Genomic DNA, 25,121 nt, shown 5'->3' on the forward strand with positions numbered 1-25,121 from the left:
CCGACACCTTCTGCCCCGCAGCCACATGCCCCCGCCCGCCTCTACCTAACCCTCCCACCACAGCCTAGGCCCCTCAGCCAACGACCCCTAGTGGGAGCAAAGGGCGGCATAGCACTCACTCACTCTCTTCTTGAGGGGCATCGGAATACGTCATTCCTGTACCAGTTTCCGAACATGTTCGGCCGAGTGATCGCGTCGCGAGAAGCATAGTGACTCGAATGAAACACCATGCTACTAATCACGACGCAGATTCCTCAGCGATCCATAATCACCTCACATGCAATATCTCAAACCCCGGTGAACATCGTGCTGCCGCGTCTCGGCCGACTGCTGCGTCAGTTACTCATCAACAACTCCAAAGTAAAGTAAATCCGTTTATTTCCCTGAGCGGAAATCGATCTCCGCATCATCGCAGAACCGCGAGCAAATCTCCATCTATTCCACGTGTTCGCTGATCGCTGTCCCAAAATCTGTGATTGCCGTCTGTCTATTTAATCAGAGGCATCCCATCGTGACATTCTTGCTCGTTCACGATAAACCGCAGATTCCCTTTGACAAGACATTATAATTACAAGTTCACAACACAGACACATCACTCAAGTCATCACTCCAAAACACACCTCTGAAGCTTCAACTAAGCCTGTCCCCTGAAAGAGAAGAAGATGGCGCCACGACTCTTCTGGATCGGACTGGGGAACATGGGACAGGTAAGCAGGTCCTCATGTATTGAAGTTCCAATCGAGGCACTAACACGCCGGCAGGGCATGTGCAAGAACATCGTCGAGAAGGGCAACCTCGACCAGCCGCTGCTCATATACAACCGCACGAGGCAGCGCAGCGTTGAGCTCAGCGAGAAGCTGGCCGCCGACAAGACGGCCGTCGTAGACTCGGTCGCCGAGGGCGTGACCCAGGCCGACGTCATCATCACGTGCGTCGCCAACGACAAGGCCGTGGAGGCCACGGTCGACGAGATCATCAAACAGGGCGGCGACATCGCCGGCAAACTCTTCATCGACTGCTCCACCATCCACCCGGACACCACCGAGCGGATCGGCAAGGCCCTCGCGGACGAGGGCGCCGAGTTCGTGGCCGGGCCCGTGTTCGGCGCGGCGGCCATGGCCGAGTCGGGCATGCTCATCAGCGTGCTCGCGGGGCCTAAGACGTCGGTCGACCGGGCTAGGCCGTACTTCAAGGGCGTGACGGCGCGCGCCGAGATCGACATGTCGGGCGAGCCGTGGGGCAAGGCGCTGCTGCTCAAGGTGACGGGCAACACGTTCATACTGGGCATGGTCGAGATGCTCGCCGAGGGCCACGTGCTGGCCGAGAAGACGGGGCTCGGCACCAAGTACCTAGACTCGCTAGTCGGGAACATGTTCGGCGGCCCGTTCGGCGCCTATTCAGCCCGCCTAGTGAGCGGCGACTATTACAAGAGAGACCCGCCAGCGTTCGCCGTCGACCTCGCCCGCAAGGACGCCGGCCACGCCCTGTGCCTCGCCAAGGCCGCCGGCACGCGCATGCGCATCGTCGAGGTCGCCGAAGAGCACCTCAAGCTCGTCAAGGAGCACGTCGGCGAGAACGGAGACCTCGCCGGCATCTACGGCGCTGTGCGGCGCGAGGCCGGCCTGGACTACCGCAACGAGGCATGAATATGACCGTGTATTTACGGCTGGGTTTTTAGTAGTTAGTGTCTTTGGGTATGAGAGGATAATTATAAATTAAGGAAAGGTAATAAGAGGTTATTATTCCATCGAAAATTATATATCGGGACTCGCCCTATTCATTATAAAAATGAAGAACTTATCGCTATTAGTTTTCTCAGTGTACCTTGTTAAATTTGCTGTTTTGCTCTTCGTAATACGAACAGGCAATCCGTAGGTACTTATTCTAAAAAGCATTGCATTTTGCAGTTGCATGTAACCGGTATGGATGACTCAGCAGTCCAAGCTCCTTCCCGCAGCGCCAGTGGTGGGCGATCCCTGCAGGCTGCAGAGTCGCCGTGGGTGGTGAGCCCCATCCAACCAGGAACCACCCGACAGCTTGCGCCGCCCGCCGCCGCCGCCGCCTCCATTTCAACAACTGACGACGACGATAGACATTCCCGCAGCAAAACCACGGGCGCCCACCTTAGCTGCTGCATTTTGCATCTACTCACTTGCTTACCTCTCGCCGCCACAGACTCGGGCACGGCTCCAATCAACTGCGCTTCCAGCCGACGTGTTTTCCCCTGACGACTCGCCGAAGCCGAGACAGACATATCAGAATCCCCGATTCGAGCAGCGCGGCAAAGACAAAATGGCCAATGGGTACGTTTTCACACTGGCAGACAGGCAGCTGTTCCCCCTTGCCGCGAAGCCTCTAGCCGGGCTGGTCGTATCCTTGCTCGGGCGTCGCGGGGAAAGAGGGAGACGAACGGTGCAGATAAAGAGAGGAGGGAGATAGAGAGAGAGCAACTTGGCAGCTCGCTAACCGGCCCTCGCCAACCTACAGATGGAGCATCTTCATCGGACTGGCCGTCATCGTCACCATGTCGGCGGCGGCGTGGTTCTTTTCGCCCAAGGGGGAGAACCAAGTGTACGTCTCTTGTCGCTTTCCGACTCCCCCCCTAAGACTAATTCCAGATTTTATATTATAATTCCTTTTGCTAACCAAGACACCCGGTTTAAAAAAACGATAGCCTCTGGCGATCGTCGCTCATCCTGACCTTTGTCAGCTGCTACCTCATGTGGGCCATCACGCTGCTGGCGCAACTGCACCCCATGATTGAGCCGAGGCGGTCCGACATTCGCGAGAATTATTTGCATCACTGAGGGTGTTGGTGTTGTTGTGGGTCGGGGTCGGGAAACCGAGAATAAAACGTCAATGACAAAAAAAATCAACAAGAGAAACCGAGATACAATACTCGATGGCGGGAAAGGAGGGAGGCCGGAAATCATGCCCGAAGCTTTCCCCTTATCACCACTGCTGCCGGCGCTGTACTACTAATACATTACCCCCACGGCATCCATATTTATCACCATGCAAAGAAGGTCGGCCGGCGTTTATTTTATTATTTTTTGGAGGGGCAGGTACTGCGGCTTGGTTTCTGCATATCTATCTATATACTGGGTCGAGACTTGGGAGAGGGGTGAGTATAGGAGCCTGCGCAGGTAGACGATGATCTGCTGGGGGCTGCGAGGAAATTGGTGCTGTCGGTCAACTGGCGATGTAATAACCCTAGACTGTGCAAGTTTCAAGAGACAAACAACCCAGTTCTCCCCAGGCATACATACACCACAAATCGCGTTCATGAAGGTCGAAATTTCTTTTTAATTTCTTTGTCCTACACATGTATGAAAATACCCACAGATCCTCCACAGGCGGGCTGCTCACCCAACAGCTAGCCTCCCAGCCCAGTCTCTCGCATACAAGAGCATGGCGCCTAGGGCGCGGCCCTCCTCGGCGACGCTGGTCTCGCCGGCCGAGTCGACGCCCTCGAGGCCGGCGGCCCACAGCACGGCGCGACCCATGGCCCAGCGGCTGAGGGCGCCGGCGGTGGCCAGCAGGGCGGCGACGCCGTAGCCGCAGTCGAGCAGGATCTTGAGGGCCTCGACGTTGTTGGCCACGACGGCCCAGCCCAGCGACCGCGCCGCCGCCGGCACGTCGTACTCCCAGATGACCATGAGGATCGGGAACAGCTTGGTCGACGACGACACCAGCAGCGCCGTCGACACCGAGTTGGGCCGCGAGTACGGCGCCCGCAGCACCCCCAGGATTGCGAGTGGCGACCACGCGCTCGACGTCAGGAACCGGATCGAGCCGTGGAAGGCTACTGTTGAGAGCGTGCACAGGAGCACTGTTTTGTTTGAGGGTCAGATGAGAGAGAGAGAGAGAGGGGGGGGGAAGAGGGAAAGGGGGCCTTAGCATACAAAAGAACAGATACTGAAACACAATCGGCTGTTGCGTCAGGCGGCCAAGGGTGCCGCTGTCGCTGCCGTCCGCCGCGTCACTGCCGCCGCCGTCGCCGCCTGGCCCGGACTGCTTCTCGATGCGCGCCCACGTCAGGTACACGTCGAACAGCAGGAGAAGCACGCCGAGGCGGATGATTGAAGGCTGTGTTTTTTGTCAACTATTCCCTTTTTTTCATGTGTCAGAAAGAGAGAGACTTACTGCAAGCTCGTCCTCATCCTTCATCAGCGTGTTGTGCAGCAGATGGCGGTAGACCTGCGGCTTGATGAGCACCAGGTCGATGAACAGCACGACAAAATCATGCTCGACGTATTTGTCGCAGAAGCGCCCGCAGTTCTTGCACACCGTCAGCCGGATGTTGTGGCCGCTCGACTTGTCGCCCGCGCCCTCCCGCCACAGCGTCTTGACGGGGTGCCGGCACTCGATACAGATGGGCATCAGATCAGCGCTGTGCTGTGTTTGTCTGGCTGGCTGGGCTCTTGTTGGCGCTTCACGGCGCAGGTCAAACACCCTCGCAGGGCCAATCTCTCTTTTATGTGTATATAGATAGCTTCCAGAAACACGGAAATAGTATGATTAACGTGTAAATTATTTCACTTGCACAGAGGGCTTCGGTGGTGGTGGGATGTGCATTTCCATTTGAGACACTGTTGGCTAACAGCTAAGAGGCAAACTTGTGGGATGCTGCCAAACCCCCACACCGCCTTGGCATCAACCCCGTGTCGCGACAGGTGGGGGCGCGCTAAGGCTGGAACTCGATTGTGGGGTGGGTAGGTACGGCGGCGGTGCGCTTGGAGCCGGCCATGGCAGGCTTTTCGGAATCGTGTTGATGAATCACCGGATTCTAAGCTGCCATACTCCGCGATTTGGCGGATAGAAAGCTTAGGTGCAATCCAGGGGGGGGGGGATATGCTTGACTGCAGCTGATCCGTCTGTTGCAGAATAGGGTGTAGTTTTTCGTCTTGCGGCCCGAATCTTCGAGTAGGATGCGCAATGTTGAGGAACAACTCTCGACAATTTCAAAAGTCTTCCTTCTACAGGCAGTGGGCGGTTGATGCGCCCTCAACCGTGAAAAGCCGAAGGAGGTCCTTGTCCCGCGGACCACCAACGAATTTGGCACAGCGTTCTTCATCAAACATTACTCAGCCATCGAGATCTCTGCAACCCATTCTAAGCAACAAGTTGGGGGTTCGAGAGTAGTAGGTAACCAGTGATTCAGAATCGATCTGTCCGAGGGTCGATCTCGGTGACGGGGTGAGCTCCCTCTCGCCCAGCCCCCCAAAAGTGCAACTACATCATATGCGAGGGCTGCCCTGCTGCTGCGGTTGGCGCAAGAAGAGACATTCCCATGTCACGATGCTAGCTAATCCCATTGGCTCTCTCTCTACGAGCCGGGGTGGATGATGAGGAGTGGGCGCGCTTACTAGTGTATGCACATACTACCTTGCCAGGTGCCATTTATTACCCGGGAGAGGTGTACTGTACAGACTATATACTAGATCCAACGTACGCCCACGGCGTCCGGCAGGTCTTGTACTCTCTATCTCGAGACCCCATCCGCAATGGCAGATCAACAATCGCGGTTGAAGGTCATCAATGACAATCCCATCGGGAAAGGTCTCGATGCCTTCCGCACTTCGTTCACTTCGATTTGCGAAGGAGCCGCTGTCTCCTGTACCGCAGATGCGTTGGAGCAGCTTGACCAAGAAGTTAAGAAACACCGTGGCTTCGTTCCAATGTGACCTTCTGACCATCTTACAGACCTCCAGAACATCATTCGCGCCCTTTCTGAGAGAGGCGCAAAACCTTCCCGCTGCCGACCTGCTACCTGCTAAGACGGGTCGCGGTACCCTTCGAGAGGACCTTTTACGGCTTGAACTCTCACTCCGTTCCGACGACTTCGACCTTGACGGCATCAAACCTCTCCTCATTTTAGCTCTCGATGGCCACCCTAATGATACCCTCATTTGGGAATACCTCTATAACGCCGTTATAGAAACCACCCCCGCCCCCCGACCTATAGCATCTTACCTCCAACAAACGCTCTCGCTACGCACCACGAGCAGCTTAGTGAACTCCTCCGAGTACCACAATAATATTAACTCGGTCCTGAAGTCGGAGCTTGATCATGTCTATATCGATATTCGCCATTTCAACGAAGCATACTTTGGAGGCGTGACAAGTCTTGAAGTAGCGTCCAAGACCGTTTTTAAGAAGTGCGTGGACGGTAGTAACCCGCTCTTTGGTAGCGAAGGGTGGAGCGAATTGCCGGCTGGTGCGGAAGAGAAGCACGTACTGGCCTGGTTTGGCGACCTAATTCCAAAGCTAGAGGCATTTGCAGGAGACTACAATTCCACCTCGATACCTCGACGAATGTTGTTGGCGCAACCGAATACGCCTCTCTTAGGCTCCAGAGGAAAGCGCAGTATGGACATCGGATTCGTGAAGGATGACTTCACGCACGACCCCACGGCGGGAAAAGATTTCAGATATCACTGGTCGCATGTCCTCGTGCTAGGTGAACTAAAGAGCAACCCTTCTGCCGATAAGCCATCGATTGCAATGATCTCTATCGCCACGTGTGCGAGAGAGGTGCTCTCCGCTCAAGATACTCGTCGTTTCGTCTTCGGCTTCACCCTCTGCGGGTCCTATATGAGAATATATGCGTTTGACCGGCTAGGGGGGATTGGGTCTGGAAAATTCGATATTAATAAGGAAGGGCAGCAGTTCGTCTCTACGATACTCGGATTCTTGTGGATGAACGAAGAGGAGCTCGGCTTCGATCTGACATTTATGACAGCCAACGGTCAACGGTTCATCATGATCAAGCGGAACGGCTCGACGGAGCGCCTCGTTATTAACGAGTTAATGCAGCGGACACGCTGTATAGTTGGCCAAGCGACGACTTATTAGAAGGCCCATCGTGAAGAGAATCCGCAGAACCCGTTGGTTATTAAAGATTCGTGGCAATGGCCAGAACGAGACGAGGAAGGCGACTTACTCCGGGAGGCGACAGGCAAAGGCGTGGTCAAGGTAGCCCGATATTACCATCATGAGACGGTCCAGGTGAACGGTATGGACGACGACATTCGAAGTAATATTCGAAAAGGGCTGGACATCACGGGCGCTACCAACTACGGAACAGGATGGTCGGTGGTTTCGCCGAGCACGAGCGCGGCAGGTAACCCACGGAAAGGCCAAAGTAGTAGCGCTGCTGGCACGAAGCGGTCGTCCAGCCAAGCTGGCGCACCGCTACTACCGAGCAAGCGATCCGGTTTAGCATCTGCGATCAAGGCTGGCAGCGATTTACTGCTCAATCGAGTACATCGGCGTGTCATTCTTCGCGACTATGGAAAGCCGATCTACAAGGCCAGCTCCCGAGCGGCTCTGCTTGCCGCCTTAGAGGCCTGTATCGAAGGACACGAATCATTGTATATAGCTAGCCTCCTCCACAGAGATATCTCCATCAACAACCTCATAATCAACGAGGACGAAAATAACCCTTCCTCACCTTCCTTCTTGATTGACCTTGACCTCTCGCCATCCGAGTGCAACGAGAAGGAGCCTCCGGAGCGAAGGGAAAGACCGGCACAAGGGCTTTCATGGCCATCGGGGCTTTTCAGGGCGAGTCACATTCGTTTATGCACGATCTCGAGTCATTCTTCTGGGTGCTCTTTTGGACGTGTATCCACTATAACGCCCAGGGCAAAGATATTGGGTCAACCGTATTTGAAAGCTGGAATTACCAGAATGACCATATACCAGTTCAGTCCAAAAAGGGCGAGATCGCTGACGAGGAAGATTTTATCAAGAGCGTAGCTGAAATTTTCACTTTACACTACCAGCCGTTGATCCCATGGGTCAATAGACTGCGGAGGAAAGTATTCCCAGACGGGAAAAGGTGGAAGCGGCTGGAACCAGAGCTCTATTCCTCGATGAAGCAGATCCTTTACGATGCTCGGAAGGACCCAGAAGTGTTGGCAGATAGTGTCACGGCACGGTACCGTAGGCGCTGTGAGCAGGCCTACGGGTGCATGACCATACTATAACCTACTACAGATTGCAGCTTGGCAGCTTGCAATTCTAGCATCCGTTTGGAAGGTGTGGTGCAGCGATAGTAGGTGCTGAGCCCCGCCGTCACAGATAGCATTATGTAGCGTTTCATCAACAAAGCTCTACTCTCGAATGAGGGACATTCTTCGGCAAGGTAGAACTTAGAGTAATGGATGTTCGTGGCGGGCGGAAAACCCTTATTAGCAATGGCGCTTGCTACTAATACCTTGGATTAACAAACTACAAAAAGTTGTATTTCCGAATGGTAGGAAGAGGAGGATATAGGATTATATACTCGGATAAGGGAGATTATTAGGGAAGCCCGAAAGGATCCAAAGGTATCGGCGGGGAGAGAGAGCCTTGCGGGTTAGTATAATTAGCAGAGAGAGTATCGTCATCTCTACAGCTTCCAGCTCCGTTTCTCCCACTTGCCTCAGTGAGCTCTCACTGCGCTAGCGTTAGAGACGAGAGGGGGTAGAAAGGCTACTATGACACAGGTATTAGGTACCTACACGGTACTTATAAGAGACTTGTGCGCTTGGTGTCGAAGCTGCCGAAAATGGCGACATGCACTAGCTAAATTCGGCTGCTAGAACACTGCATTCTCTGTTTCTGGAGTATTACTACTTGACTAACGTCTATATTTTGCATTAGAAAAGAATAAGTTTTTTTTATTCTTTAGAATATTGTTGGAATGACAAGGTCATTCGTGCTAGTCACTATAGTAACCGCTGCGAAAGGGTGGGGTGGTTGTGTTGCTCGAATTCTTCTGTATCTACCAAAAGGATCACGCACTACAGGGACACGAAGGCGCTCAGTCAGGGTGCCCCGCGGTCACCTGCTGCGCCACGTGTTTGGCGGGCCTGGCCCGTGCGCTGACCTGACTGATCGGTAATTCCTACAAATATCGCTGCTAGCTTACACATCATTCTACGGTCACCAGCCTGGGTCTCAAGATAGGTTCACTTTCGAGCAACAACAAACACATACGACCATAGGTGCTAGAGAATTCGGGATCCCGTCCGCTCTCCCCTAGCTAAACTAGTGATCGCCAGACTAGTAGTTGGGTCGGTGACGACCAGCGAATCCCTGGTGTTGTATGTCTTTTTGCCCTTTCCTATTTATCTTTTGATGCACACATGCAGAATACGCCTCACAGAACCTGGGAAACAGCCCGTCAACTGCCATGATGACCGCATTTAGCACGACTCCAAGCTTATCCCAGATTTGCAACTTCTCACAACAGTCCACCACGTGCGAGCCAAATCCTGTAAACACAAAATATGGGAAGCAGATGCATTCACTTGTTGGAATGGCAAACTCCCGACTACACATGTTGCTGTGATATATATGCTCGTATTCCTTCTCTAGCTAGAATTAGGGGTACATCGGATGGCCCTACGGCCGGTCCTCGATAGTTGACAGGAAGGAAACCTTTAAGTACAGGATGAAAACCTCCCCATATTGGGCCCCCCATTCCTCACATCACATTGGACCACCAAGATCTCTCCAAACAAAGGCGGGGGACCACATGTAACCTACTTAGAATCCGGCGACCTTGGACGTGATGATGATCGGGTTCTCCCACTCGTCACCGAACTCGGTCTTGAAGAGCGAGATGTTGGGCAGATCGTACTGGTTGACCTTGCCGTCCTCGGCGGCGTAGACCTTGATGCCCGTGGGCTTGCCGTCGAAGCTACGGGTGACGGTGGCAGAGATGGAGGAGCCCGCCTTGACTTCGAACTTGTTGCCCGCTTGCAGAGCGCCCTTGACCCACTTGCCATCGGACGACTTGCCTTCGTTGGTCAGGTAGACCTCGCTGAGGTGCTTGGTGGTATTGGCGGAGTAGTAGACGCGAATCTGAGAGCCGTGTCAGTCAATGAATCAGTCAGCGTTTTGACAAAAGAGCGCCCCAGGAAGTCGTGTGCAAAGAAAGCGAAAAAAAAAAATCCTACCTCCCTGTCGTTCGTGGGATTGACCCAGGAAATGGCAGCAATTTGCTTCACTTCGGGGTTGACGTAGACCGGCTCGTCGGCCTTGTCCTTGATGAGCTTGACTTCAAAGTGACTATTCTTACTCCCGGCTCCGGGTCCCAGGAGATAAGCCAGCCGGTTCTTCGAGTCGACATAGAAGAGATAGCCTTTAAAGTTGCTCTCGATGGCAACGACATCGCCGGGGAGCTGATGGTGGGTTTATTATCAGCCAAGGTAAGATAAAAAAAACCAAGAGAAAATGAACCAAGGAGAGGGATGCATACGATATCACTAGGCATTTTGATATGGTGTGGGTTGCTGCCTAACCGCGGATGGGTAGAACTGATTGGATTGCTGTGCGAAGAGAAGATGTCGATGTGGAGTGAGTGCTGAGAGAGGGTTGTGTGTGCGGTGATCTCTGGAGTCGATCCATGAGCGGGAGAGACAGTCAGATTTATACTCGTGCCGTTCTCCAACGTTGCACTGAGAGTCATCGTCGCTCTATGTCCTTGGACCATGGTGGCGATAGATAGGTGCAGGTAAGTACTTCATACCCGAGCCAACGAGAGTCGATGGAGGTTTTTTTCACATGGGGCATGGCATGGCCGGCGCGAATATCTCAGCTGGCCTTGTGAAAAGCTGTAGTGTTTTGGATCCGAGCTGATTCGGAGATGTGATGTCAGGTTTGCAAGACGCCATCACCGCTACACCTACTTGACTTGTGGTCTGGACTCTGGACAGCGGTCCGGACTCTAGACGGCGGCTGGTAGTTCAATTGTGTGGATGGCAAGATGGGAGCTGAAAGGTACGATAGTCTCACCAAGTCGGGCCCGATGTTTTCGAGTGAGGAATAGACTCACTTCTTACGGTATGGTTTGCAAGACTCTATCACCGCTGCAGCTAAGAGACCTGTGGTCTAGACTCTAGACAGTGTTAATAGTTCAACTGTGCGTGAAAGATATGATGGTTTCACCTTGTCGGACCCGATGTTTTCGAAAAGGGAATTGACTCACTTGTTTCGGTATGGCTCCAGCCCCCAGCCAGCCAGCCAGCCAGCCAGCCACATATTGACACTGACCTGCCGACCGAGGTCAACACCGACGTACCGGAGGTCAAACCGCTGCCCGACCACAGGTTGCAAAGCAGACGGAGGTTTCCAAACCGGGTCGGACTCACACACGGCACACGCATAATGCATGTATTGCACAGCCGGAGCCTTTGCCCTGTAACAAAAACAGCCTCTTTTCCTCTTTGCATCTACTCAGCTCGCCTCAAACGCCTCTTACCAACCATTCATGACGATATCGGTCCATGTCTGTGCCCCTGGCAACCACACGTGTACTGTACCCTGCGCCTGCTCAGCATGCCTCAGACACCTCTCACTAAACCATTTCACGACGATATCGATTCATCTATGCCCCTGGCTACTGCATGTGAGGCCTTCAAACCTTGCGGCTGCTCAGCTTGCCTCAAACGCCTCTCACCAACCCATTTACGATATCGATCCATCTGTGCCCCTGAAGACAAAAGGCCACCACCGCACCGGACCACCCACCTTAGATGCTGTGTAAGCTCTGAACCACCACGGAACTGGCTGGCCGGTGCGGAAGAGCTCCCGGAACGCGAGCCCCCTCTTATATACTCGGTAGTCATCACATGTGTAGTTTCACAACTCTTTGCTAAACAATGATATAACTGCGAGAAAAGATGGAGAAATAAGGTGTTTCCCTCTCCTTGATCAATAATATCTAACTTTCTGCGAACAAGTTGCTCTTTCGGAAGTGAAAATGCCAAAAAAAAAACCAAAAAAAAACCCCCCCGTAAAGATATCCGAATCAAACTCCTGTAATGAGAAACAACAAGCTAACAAAAGTTCGGTGATTGAAGTGAACTCGATATTCGGCACAGGTGCAAGATAGTTGCCAGGGGCACAGATGTAATAGATATCGTGAATGGTTTAGTGAGAGACGGTTGAGCCTAGCTGAGCAGACGCAAGGTGCAATCTGACCCCTGTTCAAGTGTTGGTGCGGTACCGCCAAGCCACTGGCATCACCAGAGGCTCTAAATCCCCAGTAAATATAGTATTTTTCAATAATGAAAACAAGCGGATTAAATTATCTTTCATCTGGTGGTCCATTTTCTAGTTGCTACTATTTTGACTTTTTTTTTTTTTTTCAGACTGTAAAACTGTAGAGTTTTGAGCGTTGGCCCGGGACCCCTACTCGCAGAACCGCGCCACCAATTAAATAGGGCAGTATTGTACCGCCACGCCGAGGGTTTGTGTTTGTCTTATTTGGTTTGGTAGGGGGTAAACAGGGGCATAGGATTCGACGACATTCTTCGGCCAATAACGCCACAAATCAATTTTATACAAAATAAAATACAAAATAGTACCCAGCAGAACTACTTTTGAAGCTGTGTAGATTGTAGTACATGAAAGAGCAAACCCTAGCCCGGCTGAGCTGTATGTATGAAGGTACAACGGTCTAGACTCTAGAAAATGCAGTGCCAGTGAATGAGTCACTCGCAGTGAGTGACTGCAGACAGATTATCGACGACTATCGATTCCCAAATATTGGATCACTTCACTATTTCGCAATCGCATGGCCAGCTGCGATGGCAGCGCCTCCCCGGAAGTGCCGTGATGAATGTGATCAGATGCCAACAAGCCGTCAAACTGCCATGTCATGGATGTTATCCCCGTTTGGTTTGGTACTCGCATGGCCTTCAATATTGAAGCTGGTATCAGATTCAGGGGGAGATTTACCAACAAGAGCGCCACCTATCATCCATACACAGTAATGGTCTTCTCTTGAGGAAGTTCTCAGCTGAGAGATGAGGCGCCTACATAGTATATGTAGGTAGGCTACTGCACTTCAGCAGCAGTCTGTCTGGCCCAAAAAGGCCAAAGAACGGCAATCGCTTCCTTCCCTGGGCCCGGCCCCCTCTGCTCTGCCAAACCTTTCGCCATCATGGTACAGATTCTCGCTGTCATTGGCCTCGGCCTCGGCATCTTCGGTACCGCATCTGCCCAGTCATGTAGGTACAGTCGAGTCTTGCTCACCTGTCGTCGTCGTCGTCGTCGTTGTTAGACTCATCACTTGAGAATTTCTCACTTACCGATTCGGCTTGTCGCAGATGACCCCGTCGCAGCCACCGCCGTTTCTGCCGCAGCTCCTGTACACAAGGTGATTGCGCGTTGTGACGACAGCATCAGTGTATGCGCAAGCCAGTTCGAAAAGATCGTAACCGTCTACGAGCATGATGTCACCTCTATACAAACAAAATGGGTTACTACCAATGTCGTACGTTTTGAGTTGCGGTTGCCGGAACCCCCTGACCAGGACAGATTCTCGTGACTAACGGTGTTCTAGACACTGCCAACGACGACTATCACAAGCACGGTGGTGACGATCGAGAAACGGTACAACAAGACAGAAATAGATGGTGCGTTCAACTTGGTCTTGATCCTAATCCTGATCCTGATATCTTGATCTTGCATGAACTAACCCCAAAACCAAAAAAAAAAAAAAAAAGCCCTCTGCGAAAAAACATTTGTCGTCACGTTGCCCGGGACCTCGACCGTGACGGTTCAGCTCAACTCTACGCACATCAACAAGATCATCCCGACGACTACGACGTCGACCACGTCGACAATTACGCAGTACGAGACTGAGGTCAGCGTGTGTCTTGTCCAGGGCACACATCAGTTTCCGCTCCGACCACGTAACAACGGCCAACAAGAAGAGCCTGTTGCTTCCAGTGCTGCCCCCAGTGCTGGCTCCAGTACCGCTCCCAGTGCCGCTCCCACGGCTGTGAGACTCGGCGACGCTGAGGCTTACGCTGAGGCTATCCCAGATCCTAGGGTTGAGCAAGCTGATGAAGACTTGGAAGACGAAGATGGGGGCGGTCATGACGAGCTCTGATTCGATTCGACAAGAGAACCTTGCGTACATAGCTTGACTGGGAGGACTGCTGCTGCACCATAACGTCTACATACCTATATCCTTCCTGTATATTATATTATTCGATGTTGATTTAATTATCCTGTTCCCTCAGCACCGTGGTGCCGAGTCAGAATGTCCATTCCCACGGCAAGATGGCGTTTGCTAGGCTAGTCGATGACGGCTAGTGAATCCCTGGGTTGTATTCTTTTTCTCATCTTTTGGTGTCTTTCGACGTTTCTCACGGTTCACGCATCACTCGCTCAAGCGTAGTTAAGATTCAGTATCCCAACCAGAAACGCTGGCTGGTTTGAGTTTGATATGCTATGCTTTGGCTCGTTGTCGGACAAGGTACCTGGCACCTAGCTAGATACTGGGTTTATATACAAAAAAAAAGCAACACAGCGCGTTCTCCAAGAAAACAAAAAAAACAGTCTCCCAACAACGCCTGGTAGCAAAATATTGCTATGGATATCCTGGAGACCTTCGTGAATTGCCATCGAGAATGAAACCCGGTCTAATACTATACTAATCAGATTTGCTTGTTTTGGCCGAGGCTGTGGCGCCTAGAGAACGACCCCTGACCGCGCTAGCGCCTGCCCCGACACTCCTGCTCGAGGAAGAAGACGGCGCAAAGGAGTTTAGCAGGCCGCCCGAGTCGGTCGGAGTAAGGTTGGGCCGTCCGTCGTCACTATTAGTGTCGGTGAGCTCGATGAGATCGCCCTCGTCGGGCGCTGTCCGAGCCCGCGGTCCCAAAATAGGTGTGCCAGGGGACCGCTTGGCAAACGCCCCGCGAAGCCACGTTTCGACGGCGGCGGCAGCTTTGTCGAGGCTCGTGCCGCCTTGCCGGCTGGCCGACGTAGCGTTTCGGCCGTCCTCGAAGGGACTTTCGACAATCGCCGCGTTATCGCCAGCTCCGCCGAACCCAAACCGCGCGATTTCGGACCCCATCACTGACATTGATGGCAACGAATCAATGTTGAGCCCCGGAAGATGCTTGTTCGTCCACGAGTTAAAGTAGTCACGCTCGGGTCCGGGTGCTCGGACAGTCCTCCCTAGAGAACCGACGCCGCCGGGCCGCCGCATCCACGCAGGTCGACCGTCCTCTCCTTCAACGCTGTTGACTCTGCTTCGTCCCGAGTTTGACAAGGATGCCGCAAGCTGCGGGTGGCCGCTCAAAAAGCTCAGCCGGCGCGATGAGACACTCCTGGGGCTGTCGACAGCTGGCTCGGAACCGAGGACATTGCTTGGCGCGTCGACAGAGGCGCGGGGGGTAGATAGGGCCGATATGGTGTGGAGGCTCTTCTTCCGCCGAGGCGGAAAATACCCCATAGCTTTCCGGGACATGCGCGCGATCTCGACGGGTTTGGGGTACGAATCGATAGACACCCATCTAACGTGCGTCCACGGCCGATCGTCGTCGCCGGATCTGGGTTGCTCCGATGAGTGCCAGTTCTCCGACCCTGCGAAGTAGTTGTCGTAGACGCCGTGAGTGTCTTGTTGCCCGAGTAGGTCTTGTACTTTAGGCGTCTCGGCCAGCAAGTCAATCTGGCTAGACGAAGACGGCCCGTTGCAAGGGCGCCCCTTCACTTCACACGCATCCACCGGCAGCGCCAGCCATTTGCGCACCTGGATGTTATCTCGTGACCAAAGCCCATTGGCCCTCCGGAAAGCATCTTCCCTACACCTGTATTTGAGCACAATTCCATAGTATGTATCGTCCGGTTGAACCTGATGGATGTAAACCAGGTGGCCCGCGGCATCCTCGTCGTTCTGGGAAGACGATCGCATGTTGTCGTCCGAGTTCCGCTTCTTGAAGTTCCCGGCAGTATCCAGCCCCCCATTAACTCCCTCGTGGCTTTCAAGCACACTCGCTGTCCGCATCGTCTTCAGAGCAGCATCCCTCTTTGCCAGTGATCCGGCCGCCACATGCTCCAACCGTGGCCTCGTCTCGGTTGGGGGCTCGGGGCCCCAGCTGCCAGGGGATTTTCCAAGGTCTCTGTGACTGGGTTGTCTCGTCGGTTGCCTCGTCTGGCTCGCATTCCTGCTAGCCGGCAGCTCGGTCTCGCCGCCAACAAACAGGGACGAGGCGAATCCTTGGACCGACGCCCAGGTGGGGGTCCACGACCCGCCAAGTAGCGAACCGGCGCCGGCCGGGCTCTTCCCCCGGGAGGAGGCCCGCGCGGTCTCGGAGCCGTGGTTGTTCCTCCCCGTGACAGACCCTATGTGAGCGGCGGGAATAGGCGTGGCGGTGCGCGTCGGCGACTGGCCCGGACTCGATACGGCCGACGAGGAGCCCCCATCCCCTCTCGTGTTGACAAGGCGGCGGTTGCGTGGCCGAACAGTCGAGGGAGAGTCCGAGTCTGGCGCACGGATCGAGGGAATCATTGCGTCTGGCATTGTCGCGATGAGGCCGCTGACCTCGGGACGCAGCGTTGGCGGCGGCGACTTTGAGCGGGCATCACCTAGACCGCGGGCAACGCAACCATCGGAAGGAGGGCGTGCTGCTGCTTGGTCGGCAAATATCGAAGAGGCGATGCGACGCGCGATGTGGGCAGGTGTCCCGTTGTTGCCACGCGGCTAGGCCAATCGAGGAGGTTCGAGAGCTGGGACGGTGGTTGATGGCGGATGGCTACACTAGCCTGAGGTGTTGCTGATTTTGATTCGATTGATGATACTGCAAGAGAGTCGGGATGGGAACGATCGGAAAGACGCCAAGCCAATCAAGACAATTAAAGCACACGTAAAGAACAGTATTTGGGTCGCTGCTTTGCATTCAACCACGTAAAACAAGGCAAGGGGCCTATGGTAGGTAAGGTACGGGGTAAAGTAGGTTCGCAAACATACGGATCGTGACAACCACCTGTGGTTGGAGAGACGTTTCCCCTCTGGAAGTCCTGGTCGTGCCAGGCCGCTGTGTTGGAACCGCAGCCGTAGTGCCCTCCATCGCTGCGGCTGGGCTGGGGCGCACCGCGGGTGCACTTGTCCACTTCAGTATCCCTTGGAGACCGACTTCCGACCCGGCACCCAGCCAATTAGCGCCCACTTTTAGGCAAATAGTGGGGTGCTGACGCAGCCTTAACTCTGGGGAATCGATGAAATTCAAATAACATCCATGGACACCGCAACCTGGAACGGCTCGGGTCATCAGCTCGTCTCAGTGCCTCATATAACTGGCGTTTTGGCCGTTATCAACTTGGGCAGACAACGGTTTGAGCGCAGCATGGCCTAGTAGCTTTATTCCTATGTTTCTTATAACCACACGATCTCAGGTCTCACTTAGCATTGATTGCGTCTCCAGTACGAAGTACATACAACCTACCCTCCCTAATCTACAAGGTAGTTAAGGCAAAGCCATCCTCACACCCTGCTGTTTAAATATGGGCCAAGGAACTATGTGTCACGACAGTACTTAATCGAAGGCGCAGTAGTGTGGAGGATGGAGTGACGAGAGATTGGAGAGAAAGCTTCAGAACACGAGTCTCGAGCCTCCACAATGGGCCTGGCTGAAACGTGCGTTTTGATCTCCTCATCAACTTGGCTCTGGCCACCGAGCGGGGAATATGAGGTCACGGACAGGCAATTGGGAGATACCTTACACACTAGCAGTGCAATACGTGTAGATGATAATCAAGGGGTGGAGAAGACTAATATGTCCCAGCTGTCCGGATTCTATTTCAGGTTCTGTCAAGTCAATGAATGGACTGGACTTACAAACTAGACGAAAGTGGCACCGTGTTAAGAGTCGCTCGCACGGACTCTACAACAAGCACAGGGCCCGCACGTGTTGACGTGGTGGGGGCGGGAGAGGGGCGCAACAGCAGCGCGATTGGCTGAGGGGCGTCACCCCAGCCAAAAGTAAACAAAAGCTGTGTTGGGGAGTCGCGGCCGTGTCTTTTGGGTTGACTACTCCGACGGAAACGACAGCGCGCACCTTCCCAAAGCCAAGTCGACACCGACACTCAGCACCAGAATCGACCGGGACGAGTCGACATCGCCCGCCATGAGAGTCACCGAAGTCATTATCGACGTAAGTTTGTCATTGCGCCTGCGGCGGCGACGGCGACCATATCATCAAAGAATACAAACAAACGAACGAACATGCGACTAACTAAAATGCGCTGCAGGGCTTCAAGTCGTACGCCGTGCGTACCGTCATTTCAGGATGGTAAGAAAGACTTGGAAGAAACCCAAAATGCGAGGCAAAACAAAGGATGCGAAAATAGTCGAGCCAAGCGAAAGCAGTTTGGCGGTTGCATGCAGAGTTGGCTAACAGAATGCGCCCGTGCCTACGCCCGCCGACAGGGACGAGAGCTTCAACTCCATCACCGGCCTCAATGGCAGCGGCAAGTCAAACATCCTCGACGCCATCTGCTTCGTTCTCGGCATCACCAACATGTCGACAGTTCGCGCCCAAAATCTCCAGGTAAAGAAACATCCCCAAGCGTGCCCGCACCTTCGCCTTTGCCCCCTACTCACCACCTTTTCTTCCCCCAAAACAGGATCTCATCTACAAGCGCGGCCAGGCTGGCGTCACCAAGGCCAGCGTCACCATTGTCTTCGACAACAAGGATAAGAAGCGGTCGCCCATTGGCTTTGAAGAATATGCCACCATCAGCGTCACGCGCCAGATCGTCCTCGGCGGCACTTCAAAGTACCTCGTAAACGGACACCGCGCCCAGCAGCAGACGGTCCAGAACCTGTTCCAGTCCGTCCAGCTGAACATCAACAACCCAAACTTCCTCATCATGCAGGGGCGCATCACCAAGGTTCTCAACATGAAGGCCGTCGAGATCCTGGCCATGATCGAGGAGGCTGCCGGCACCAGGATGTTTGAGGACCGGAGGGACAAGGCCCTCAAGACCATCGCCAAGAAGGAGATGAAGCTCCGTGAGATAACAGAGCTTCTCCGCGACGAGATCGAGCCCAAGCTCGAGAAGCTACGCACCCAGAAGCGCGCTTTTCTCGACTTTCAACAGACGCAAAACGACCTCGAGCGCCTAACGCGCGTCGTAGTAGCCCACGACTACATCCGAAACCAGGAAAAGGTCCAGCAGTCCGCCTCGGATCTCGAGGCCAAGAAGCTCCGCCTGAGGGAGCTCGACGACGGCGCCGTGCGGCTCAAGAGCGAGATCTCTCATCTGGAGGAGGACGTCCAGAGGGTCAAGTCGCAGCGCGACAAGGAGCTACGCAAAGGGGGAAAGGCCCAGGCCCTCGAAGAGGCTGTCAAAAAGCACTCCAACGGACTGGTGCGTCTGGCAACTGTTGTGGACCTGAAGCAGAGCAGTTTGTCGGAGGAACAGGAGCGGAGATTGGCTGGCGAAAAAACCGTCTCCGAGCTCGAAGCAACCCTGAAGGATAAAACCAAGACGTACGAAAATATCAAGGCCAAGTATGACGCAGCAAGGGAGGCCATGGAAAGGCAGAGCCAGGAAGCAGAGTCCAAGGAGGAACTGCTCCAGACCCTGCAGACCGGAGTCGCATCCAAGGAAGGCCAAGAAAACGGATACCAGGCGCAACTGCAGGACGCAAGAAATCGCGCCACTGCTGCTGTAACCGAGCAGGAGCAGTCAAAGATTAAGATTACCCATCTTGAAAAGCGCATCAAGGAGGAGGAGCCGCGCGCAAAGAAGGCAAAAGAGCAAAATGCCGGCCTCCTCAAGGACCTCGATGGGCTCAAGTCCCAAGCCCAGCGACTCGAGAAAGAGCTCGGCAAGCTTGGCTTTCAGCCCGGCACAGAGGATGAGGCGTACAAGCAGGAGAGCCAACTTCAGCAGACGGTTCGGAACCTTCGACAGGAAGCCGATGCTCTGAAGCGCAAGGTTGCCAATATCGACTTCAACTACTCGGACCCCGTTGCCAACTTTGATCGGTCAAAGGTGAAAGGCTTGGTGGCGCAGCTTTTTACTCTAGACAAGCAACATACCAATGCCGGCACCGCACTTGAGATCTGCGCCGGCGGCCGACTATACAATGTCGTGGTTGACACGGAAGTGACGGGCACCCAGTTGTTGCAGGGCGGAAAGCTGCGAAAGCGAGTCACCATTATTCCCCTCAACAAGATCTCGGCCTTCAAAGCCTCGGCCCAGACAATTGCCACGGCACAAAAGATTGCGCCTGGTAAGGTCGACTTGGCCCTGTCTCTGGTCGGATATGATGATCAAGTTTCGGCCGCTATGGAGTATGTCTTTGGGAACACGCTGATCTGCGCCGACGCAGAAACTGCCAAAAGAGTCACCTTCGACCCTAACGTCAGGATGCGGAGCATTACGCTTGAAGGCGATGCATATGACCCGTCTGGAACGCTCTCGGGTGGCAGCGCTCCCAACTCAAGCGGTGTCCTGGTTACCCTGCAGAAGCTGAACGAAATCACAAGGCAGCTCACAGAGACCGAGTCCACGCTTGATAGCCTGCGGACTCGAATCGCCGGGGAGAAGACCAAGCTCGACCAGGCCAAGAAGATCAAGCAGGAGCTCGACCTCAAGGCACACGAGATCAAGCTTGCCGAGGAGCAAATAAGCGGCAACTCGTCTTCGTCCATTATCCAGGAGGTAGCCAACATGAAGGAGACGATTGCACAGCTAAAGAAGTCGGTCGTTGAGGCCAAAACCCGACAGGCCGAGGCCAACGCCGACGTTAAGAGGATCGAGAAGGATATGAAGGACTTCGACAACAACAAAGATGGGAAGTTGATTGAGCTTCAAGCCTCGGTCGACAAGCTGCGCGCCTCGCTCGAGAAGATAGTCTCGTCAAACAAGACATTGCAGAAAGAGCTTCAGGGAGCGCAACTAGACTCTGAGCAGGTGTCGGCCGACCTCGCCGCGGCGCGAGAGCAACTGCAGGAGATAGATGTCGCCATCAAGGCCCAGCAGGAAGAAATCGAAGATCTCGCCAAGCAACAAGCGAAGCTCGAGGAGACACACAACACGGCCCTAGCGCAGCTTGATGAGGAAAGGACCAAGCTTCACGTGTTCGACGACGAGCTGCGAGCCCTGGAGGAAGCCACTCGGTCAAAGAACGCGCGGATTGCCGAGGAGGGCCTCGAGAAGCAGAAGCTGGGGCACCAGATCGAGAGGTTCCACAAGGAGCAGCAGGCGGCAGTGCAAACAGTGGCGCGCCTCGAAAAAGAGCACGAGTGGATTGCCGACGCCAAGGGGCAGTTTGGGCGTGCCGGAACCCCCTACGACTTCCACAGCCAGAACATTGCTGAGTGCAGCGCCACGTTGCGCAACCTGACTGAGCGATGCCAGGAGCTGCGCAAGAAGGTCAAGCACGACGTCATGACCAGGATCGTCACGGTCGAGAAGAAGGAGCTTGAGCTCAAGCAGAACATGCGCACCGTCATCCGCGACAAGCGCAAGATCGAGGAGACAATTGTCAGCCTCGACGACTACAAGAAGAAGGCTCTGCAGGAGACGTGGCAAAAGGTCAATGCCGACTTTGGCCAGATCTTCTCCGAGCTGCTGCCCGGCAGCTTTGCCAAGCTCGACCCGCCCGAGGGCAAGACTATTAGCGACGGCCTCGAGGTCAAGGTCTCTCTAGGCAAGGTGTGGAAGCAGAGCTTGACCGAGCTGAGCGGTGGTCAGAGGTATGTTTTCTTCCCCTTGACACCCTGTGTGATCATCCCCGCTAACACTTTTTCCCAACAGATCCCTCATCGCCCTCTCCCTCATCATGGCCCTGCTCCAGTTCAAGCCCGCGCCAATGTACATCCTCGACGAGGTCGACGCCGCCCTCGACCTCTCGCACACCCAGAACATTGGCCGCCTCATCAAGACGCGCTTCAAGGGCTCCCAGTTCATCGTCGTCAGCCTCAAAGACGGCATGTTCCAGAACGCCAACCGCATCTTCAAGACGCGCTTCAGCGAGGGTACCAGCATGGTCCAGGCCCTCACGCCCGCGGACTTGAGGTGATGATATGAGTGCGTGTGTCTCTATGTTTTTAATTATATTTTCCTTCTCGGGCAGGGAGTAGGGAGTACCACGACGGGTTTGGACTTGGGCTTGGGGGCTTGTTTCTTTTGTTTTGGGTTTTGGCAGGTTGCAGGTTGTGATATACCAGGACATGTATGGGAAAGGAGGAGTATTTTAGGCAGCGGACTTTTGGGGGGGGGGGATGAAGGGCATTTTAATCATTATTGCTGTTTATTGGCCGTGTTGTTGAATGTCCGTAATTGCCCTACCTACCTAGGTGTGGAAGGTGTAGAGGTCATACATGACCCTTGCAGCTTCTTGCCGCTAGGAATAGAATTGATACGTGGTTTTTTCCTCCTGATATAATTCTCAGACTTTTCTCTCACGGCCTGTCTCATCGTTCTATTCCGGCGGAAATGGTTGCGCTCAAAACATGTGCGTCTCTCACACTGTTTGAAAGACTGAATATTCCCACCTAGGTCTAACCCCTACTTATATACTGTACACTATTCCCATTCTTGACCAAAGCCGCGACACAAAGCTCATCTAATTCTAGCTCATCCTTTATCGCCTCACTGGACGATATACTGGTGACTGCCTCGGTCCACGATTTCCACAGACATGCCAACCTCAAGCCAGCTCTCCATATCGTCCGACGATTCCGTCTTGTCGAATAGGGGGGTGAGTTGCATCCCGAGGCAGCCTTTGTGCTTGGCGCCCTCGTCAACCTCTCTGAACTTCCTCAGGGATTTGTCCGGCTCAACAGGGTGACGGAAACCGCTGTCTGGGTCGACATTTGGCAGTTTGCATCTAGTGACGGTGGCGGGCGTGCACCCACGTTCTAGTTAGTATCTTCTTTCTCTGCCAGGCACGCCAGCGGCTGGTGAAACGGTGTCCGTAGAGCCTATTAGAGCAGACAAGTAGCTGCGGTGTAGGGAAAGGGAATGGGGTGAGGGACGAGGCGGTTTGTTCTAACTTGTAAACTTACCGGACTGTTCGGCAAGACACGTGGAAACTCGATGCCTGGCGCCTGCTGGAGGGCCCCGGTTTGAGTCGCACAGACTTCCAGGTCTCCTCGTCATAGGCTGGTATGTCGTCCACTTGTGAGGGTGTTAATCGCAGCACATCGCGCCATGCAGGAAGTCAGGGTAGCGTAGCGTGCTGCTCTCCCCTTCAGAGGTAGACCACCCCACTTACCTATGATATTGGCGCGAAACCTCCTGGGGTCGAGGACCTTGAGACTGTCATCCTTGACAATTTTGGTGTCCAAATCTCGAACGCTCGACAGGTTGAGGAGATGCAAGGGATACTGAACGCCGTTAGTTAGCTGTGGAGATGGGAATTTGGGCTGGCGGCCGCGTCTTTTTGGTACGGCGTGTGAATGAGAAAGCTCACCGCGTCTTGAAACCCAGTCACGGGCTGGTAACCGGCGTCGGCCTCGGTCGGTGCGCAACGGTAAACTTGTCGTAATCGGGCCGGATCTATCCGAAAAATGCCGAGCCTGTTACTTACGCCCAGGTAGAGGGAAAGCTCCCGAGGTAGGTCCGCCTCCATATTGAGGGCCGTGACTGTTTCTCTCCAGATTTTTACAGGCTCGTAGTCGTAGCCGCGCTCGTCAATCTCGTGTTGCGACGGAAAGGTAACCGGAAGCACAATCTCCTTTTCTGGCAGTGCACGCCAGCCCCGGGCGAGCTTTGCAGAAATCCAGTCGATGGCGCCGCGGAAGCCCACACCCCGCCAGGGGAAATGTATGACGATAAAGCTGTCGCTCGACTTGAAAGCCTGGGCCCTGGACTTTGCAATATCCGGCACGTAGAGATCCACCTGGACGGTGGCAAGCAGAGGGTATTGTCTCTGAGTGATGAACTCCCATTTGTGACCGCTCTTCTCCGCGTCCGAGGCGTCGAGCCCGACGGGGAAGGGGCTCTTAAGCTGGGCCAAAGTGTAGAGCCGATCGAACTCGAGTCCTTGGGGAAGAACCTTGCTCTGGCTGACTTCAATTCCCTTGCACGACTTGACGGGGTATATCCAAAGGCTGCGGATGGTTGCTGGGATATTTGGACTCTTTGAGCTCGGCGACCTCACCTTGGCCGTCCCCGACGCTCTGTGGTGGCTCTGCTGTGCGGGTTGCGGTGGCAAAATGCCCACACGAGTGTGAGTTTGAAGGAGGGCATCGCTTTTTGAAGGCGGTACTGGTGGAAAGTAAAGAAAGGCGGGCAGAAGAAAGACACACAGAGTCAGCACGAGTAAGAAAATCCCGGCGGCGTCTATGCCCGGGCCGCCCCGCAGCACCGCGCCGTTTTCCATGGGCTGCCGGTTTCGATTTTTCGGCGCCTCTTTTCCGCGGTCAGCCGGGTTGGGTACCTACCGTGGGTGGCCGTGATGTGTCGTCGGTCGGGCTTTAGCGATCGTGTTGAGCCGCTGTAAGATGAGATGTGTACACGTGGTATGTAAGGTATTCCGTAGTGGGCACGAGATGTACACAGCTACTGAAGAGTAGGTTAGAGGTACATGAACATGCACACGTCCGGTAATTTCTGTCTGTCTTGTTCGAGGCTCAGTGAGCGGTTCAGGGATGGCGAGAGAGATGCCGTGCCGTTATACAGAGCGTTTATTATGTCATCATCACTCGCTTCCCGCTCCCCCTTTGGTGATCTGGTAAGTTTGTAACGGCTAGGGTCCAAGTAACGGCCTAACTAACGGTCTTGGCCCCCCTGAGATCTTTTGACCTGAGTGGCTGTGGGGTCCGGGGCTCCCCTTAGGAACGTGGGTCAAGCCCGGATAGCTCCAGACGACTGCGGGGCATAATAACTAGGGGCGGCCTGGCCAATTTATTAGGCTCGAAGTGTTGCGCAGTGGAACAATTGGAGGTGACGCGTTCCAGAGGCGGGACTCGGTGCCTTTGTTCTCTGCCGCACCTTCGGCGACAGCCCATCTCATCTATCCTTAGACAGCCGACCGCTGCAGGTTTCATGTCGGGAGTGATAGATGGGACCAAAATAGAAGCTGGCCCGCGCCGGGTCAGTATTGACATCATGTCGTCGAAGCCCAAGAGAACAGGCTCACAGACGCGCAGGCTCGCAACCAGGCGGTTTTGTCAACTTGAAACCTTGACAGATTAATCAGGACGATGAGCTGGCCGACCAAGGTTGAACAAGAAAAGCGACAAGAAACTCCAGATTTCCCGGCGGATGATGCCTCCAAGGTCCCGGCAATAGGAATGACATAGGGCTGCAGTGGGCAAAACGGGCCTTTAGCCCCGCCCACCCGACTCGCCCTCCTCGCCCTCCCT

General features: G+C 54.3%; 8 protein-coding genes across 8 annotated transcripts; 4 read left to right on the forward strand and 4 right to left on the reverse strand.

Moving 5' to 3' along the window:
- Window positions 1-662: 662 nt before the first annotated feature.
- On the forward strand, window positions 663-1,646 carry B0T26DRAFT_739498 (NAD binding domain of 6-phosphogluconate dehydrogenase-domain-containing protein; the record flags this gene model as incomplete). Its single annotated transcript, XM_060443717.1, has 2 exons — window positions 663-707; window positions 762-1,646. The coding sequence occupies 2 exons, from the start codon at window positions 663-665 to the stop codon at window positions 1,644-1,646; spliced, it is 930 nt and encodes a 309-aa protein (XP_060298142.1).
- Window positions 1,647-2,292: 646 nt separating this feature from the next.
- Window positions 2,293-2,807, forward strand: B0T26DRAFT_749642 (ATPase, V0 complex, subunit E1/e2; the record flags this gene model as incomplete). The annotated part of the gene is made up of 3 exons (XM_060445133.1): window positions 2,293-2,303; window positions 2,488-2,571; window positions 2,675-2,807. The coding sequence occupies 3 exons, from the start codon at window positions 2,293-2,295 to the stop codon at window positions 2,805-2,807; spliced, it is 228 nt and encodes a 75-aa protein (XP_060298143.1).
- Window positions 2,808-3,365: 558 nt separating this feature from the next.
- Window positions 3,366-4,383, reverse strand: B0T26DRAFT_642220 (Arv1-like family-domain-containing protein; the record flags this gene model as incomplete). The annotated part of the gene is made up of 3 exons (XM_060437421.1): window positions 3,366-3,832; window positions 3,906-4,089; window positions 4,201-4,383. 3 exons carry the CDS (start codon window positions 4,381-4,383, stop codon window positions 3,366-3,368), a joined length of 834 nt encoding a protein of 277 aa, XP_060298144.1.
- Window positions 4,384-5,507: 1,124 nt separating this feature from the next.
- On the forward strand, window positions 5,508-8,032 carry B0T26DRAFT_739501 (serine/threonine-protein kinase Sgk2; the record flags this gene model as incomplete). Its single annotated transcript, XM_060443718.1, has 5 exons — window positions 5,508-5,654; window positions 5,707-6,834; window positions 6,877-7,493; window positions 7,541-7,934; window positions 8,012-8,032. 5 exons carry the CDS (start codon window positions 5,508-5,510, stop codon window positions 8,030-8,032), a joined length of 2,307 nt encoding a protein of 768 aa, XP_060298145.1.
- Window positions 8,033-9,436: 1,404 nt separating this feature from the next.
- On the reverse strand, window positions 9,437-10,372 carry B0T26DRAFT_208526 (uncharacterized protein). The gene is made up of 3 exons (XM_060433786.1): window positions 10,256-10,372; window positions 9,954-10,178; window positions 9,437-9,858 (listed from the first exon to the last, which is right to left on the reverse strand). The coding sequence occupies exons 1-3, from the start codon at window positions 10,268-10,270 to the stop codon at window positions 9,541-9,543; spliced, it is 558 nt and encodes a 185-aa protein (XP_060298146.1). The 5' UTR covers window positions 10,271-10,372; the 3' UTR covers window positions 9,437-9,540.
- A 2,159-nt stretch (window positions 10,373-12,531) lies between these two features.
- On the forward strand, window positions 12,532-14,127 carry B0T26DRAFT_701876 (uncharacterized protein). Its single transcript, XM_060441610.1, has 4 exons — window positions 12,532-13,010; window positions 13,110-13,276; window positions 13,346-13,418; window positions 13,509-14,127. The coding sequence occupies exons 1-4, from the start codon at window positions 12,944-12,946 to the stop codon at window positions 13,895-13,897; spliced, it is 696 nt and encodes a 231-aa protein (XP_060298147.1). The 5' UTR covers window positions 12,532-12,943; the 3' UTR covers window positions 13,898-14,127.
- A 316-nt stretch (window positions 14,128-14,443) lies between these two features.
- Window positions 14,444-16,315, reverse strand: B0T26DRAFT_673946 (uncharacterized protein; the record flags this gene model as incomplete). The annotated part of the gene is made up of 1 exon (XM_060439655.1): window positions 14,444-16,315. The coding sequence occupies one exon, from the start codon at window positions 16,313-16,315 to the stop codon at window positions 14,444-14,446; it is 1,872 nt and encodes a 623-aa protein (XP_060298148.1).
- Window positions 16,316-22,191: 5,876 nt separating this feature from the next.
- On the reverse strand, window positions 22,192-24,238 carry B0T26DRAFT_208594 (uncharacterized protein). The gene is made up of 4 exons (XM_060433787.1): window positions 23,225-24,238; window positions 23,027-23,138; window positions 22,818-22,929; window positions 22,192-22,639 (listed from the first exon to the last, which is right to left on the reverse strand). Exons 1-4 carry the CDS (start codon window positions 24,134-24,136, stop codon window positions 22,402-22,404), a joined length of 1,374 nt encoding a protein of 457 aa, XP_060298149.1. The 5' UTR covers window positions 24,137-24,238; the 3' UTR covers window positions 22,192-22,401.
- Window positions 24,239-25,121: the final 883 nt, after the last annotated feature.

This window comes from Lasiosphaeria miniovina (genome assembly GCF_030549165.1).
Source record: "Lasiosphaeria miniovina strain SMH2392-1A chromosome Unknown B0T26scaffold_3, whole genome shotgun sequence".
NCBI lineage: Eukaryota > Fungi > Ascomycota > Sordariomycetes > Sordariales > Lasiosphaeriaceae > Lasiosphaeria > Lasiosphaeria miniovina.

Excerpts from the sequence above, each read along its gene's own strand:
- B0T26DRAFT_208526 (XM_060433786.1), bottom strand. Across the intron at positions 9,859-9,953 it reads ATCCCACGAACGACAGGGAG|ATTCGCGTCTACTACTCCGC; the intron begins GTAGGATTTTTT and ends CACGGCTCTCAG.
- B0T26DRAFT_701876 (XM_060441610.1), top strand. The coding sequence starts at position 12,944 with ATGGTACAGATTCTCGCTGTCATTGGCCTCGGCCTCGGCATCTTCGGT. Across the intron at positions 13,011-13,109 it reads TACCGCATCTGCCCAGTCAT|ATGACCCCGTCGCAGCCACC; the intron begins GTAGGTACAGTC and ends GGCTTGTCGCAG. Across the intron at positions 13,419-13,508 it reads CAACAAGACAGAAATAGATG|CCCTCTGCGAAAAAACATTT; the intron begins GTGCGTTCAACT and ends AAAAAAAAAAAG.
- B0T26DRAFT_208594 (XM_060433787.1), bottom strand. The coding sequence starts at position 24,136 with ATGGAAAACGGCGCGGTGCTGCGGGGCGGCCCGGGCATAGACGCCGCC. Across the intron at positions 23,139-23,224 it reads TGACTGGGTTTCAAGACGCG|TATCCCTTGCATCTCCTCAA; the intron begins GTGAGCTTTCTC and ends AACGGCGTTCAG. Across the intron at positions 22,930-23,026 it reads GTTTCGCGCCAATATCATAG|TGGACGACATACCAGCCTAT; the intron begins GTAAGTGGGGTG and ends CACCCTCACAAG.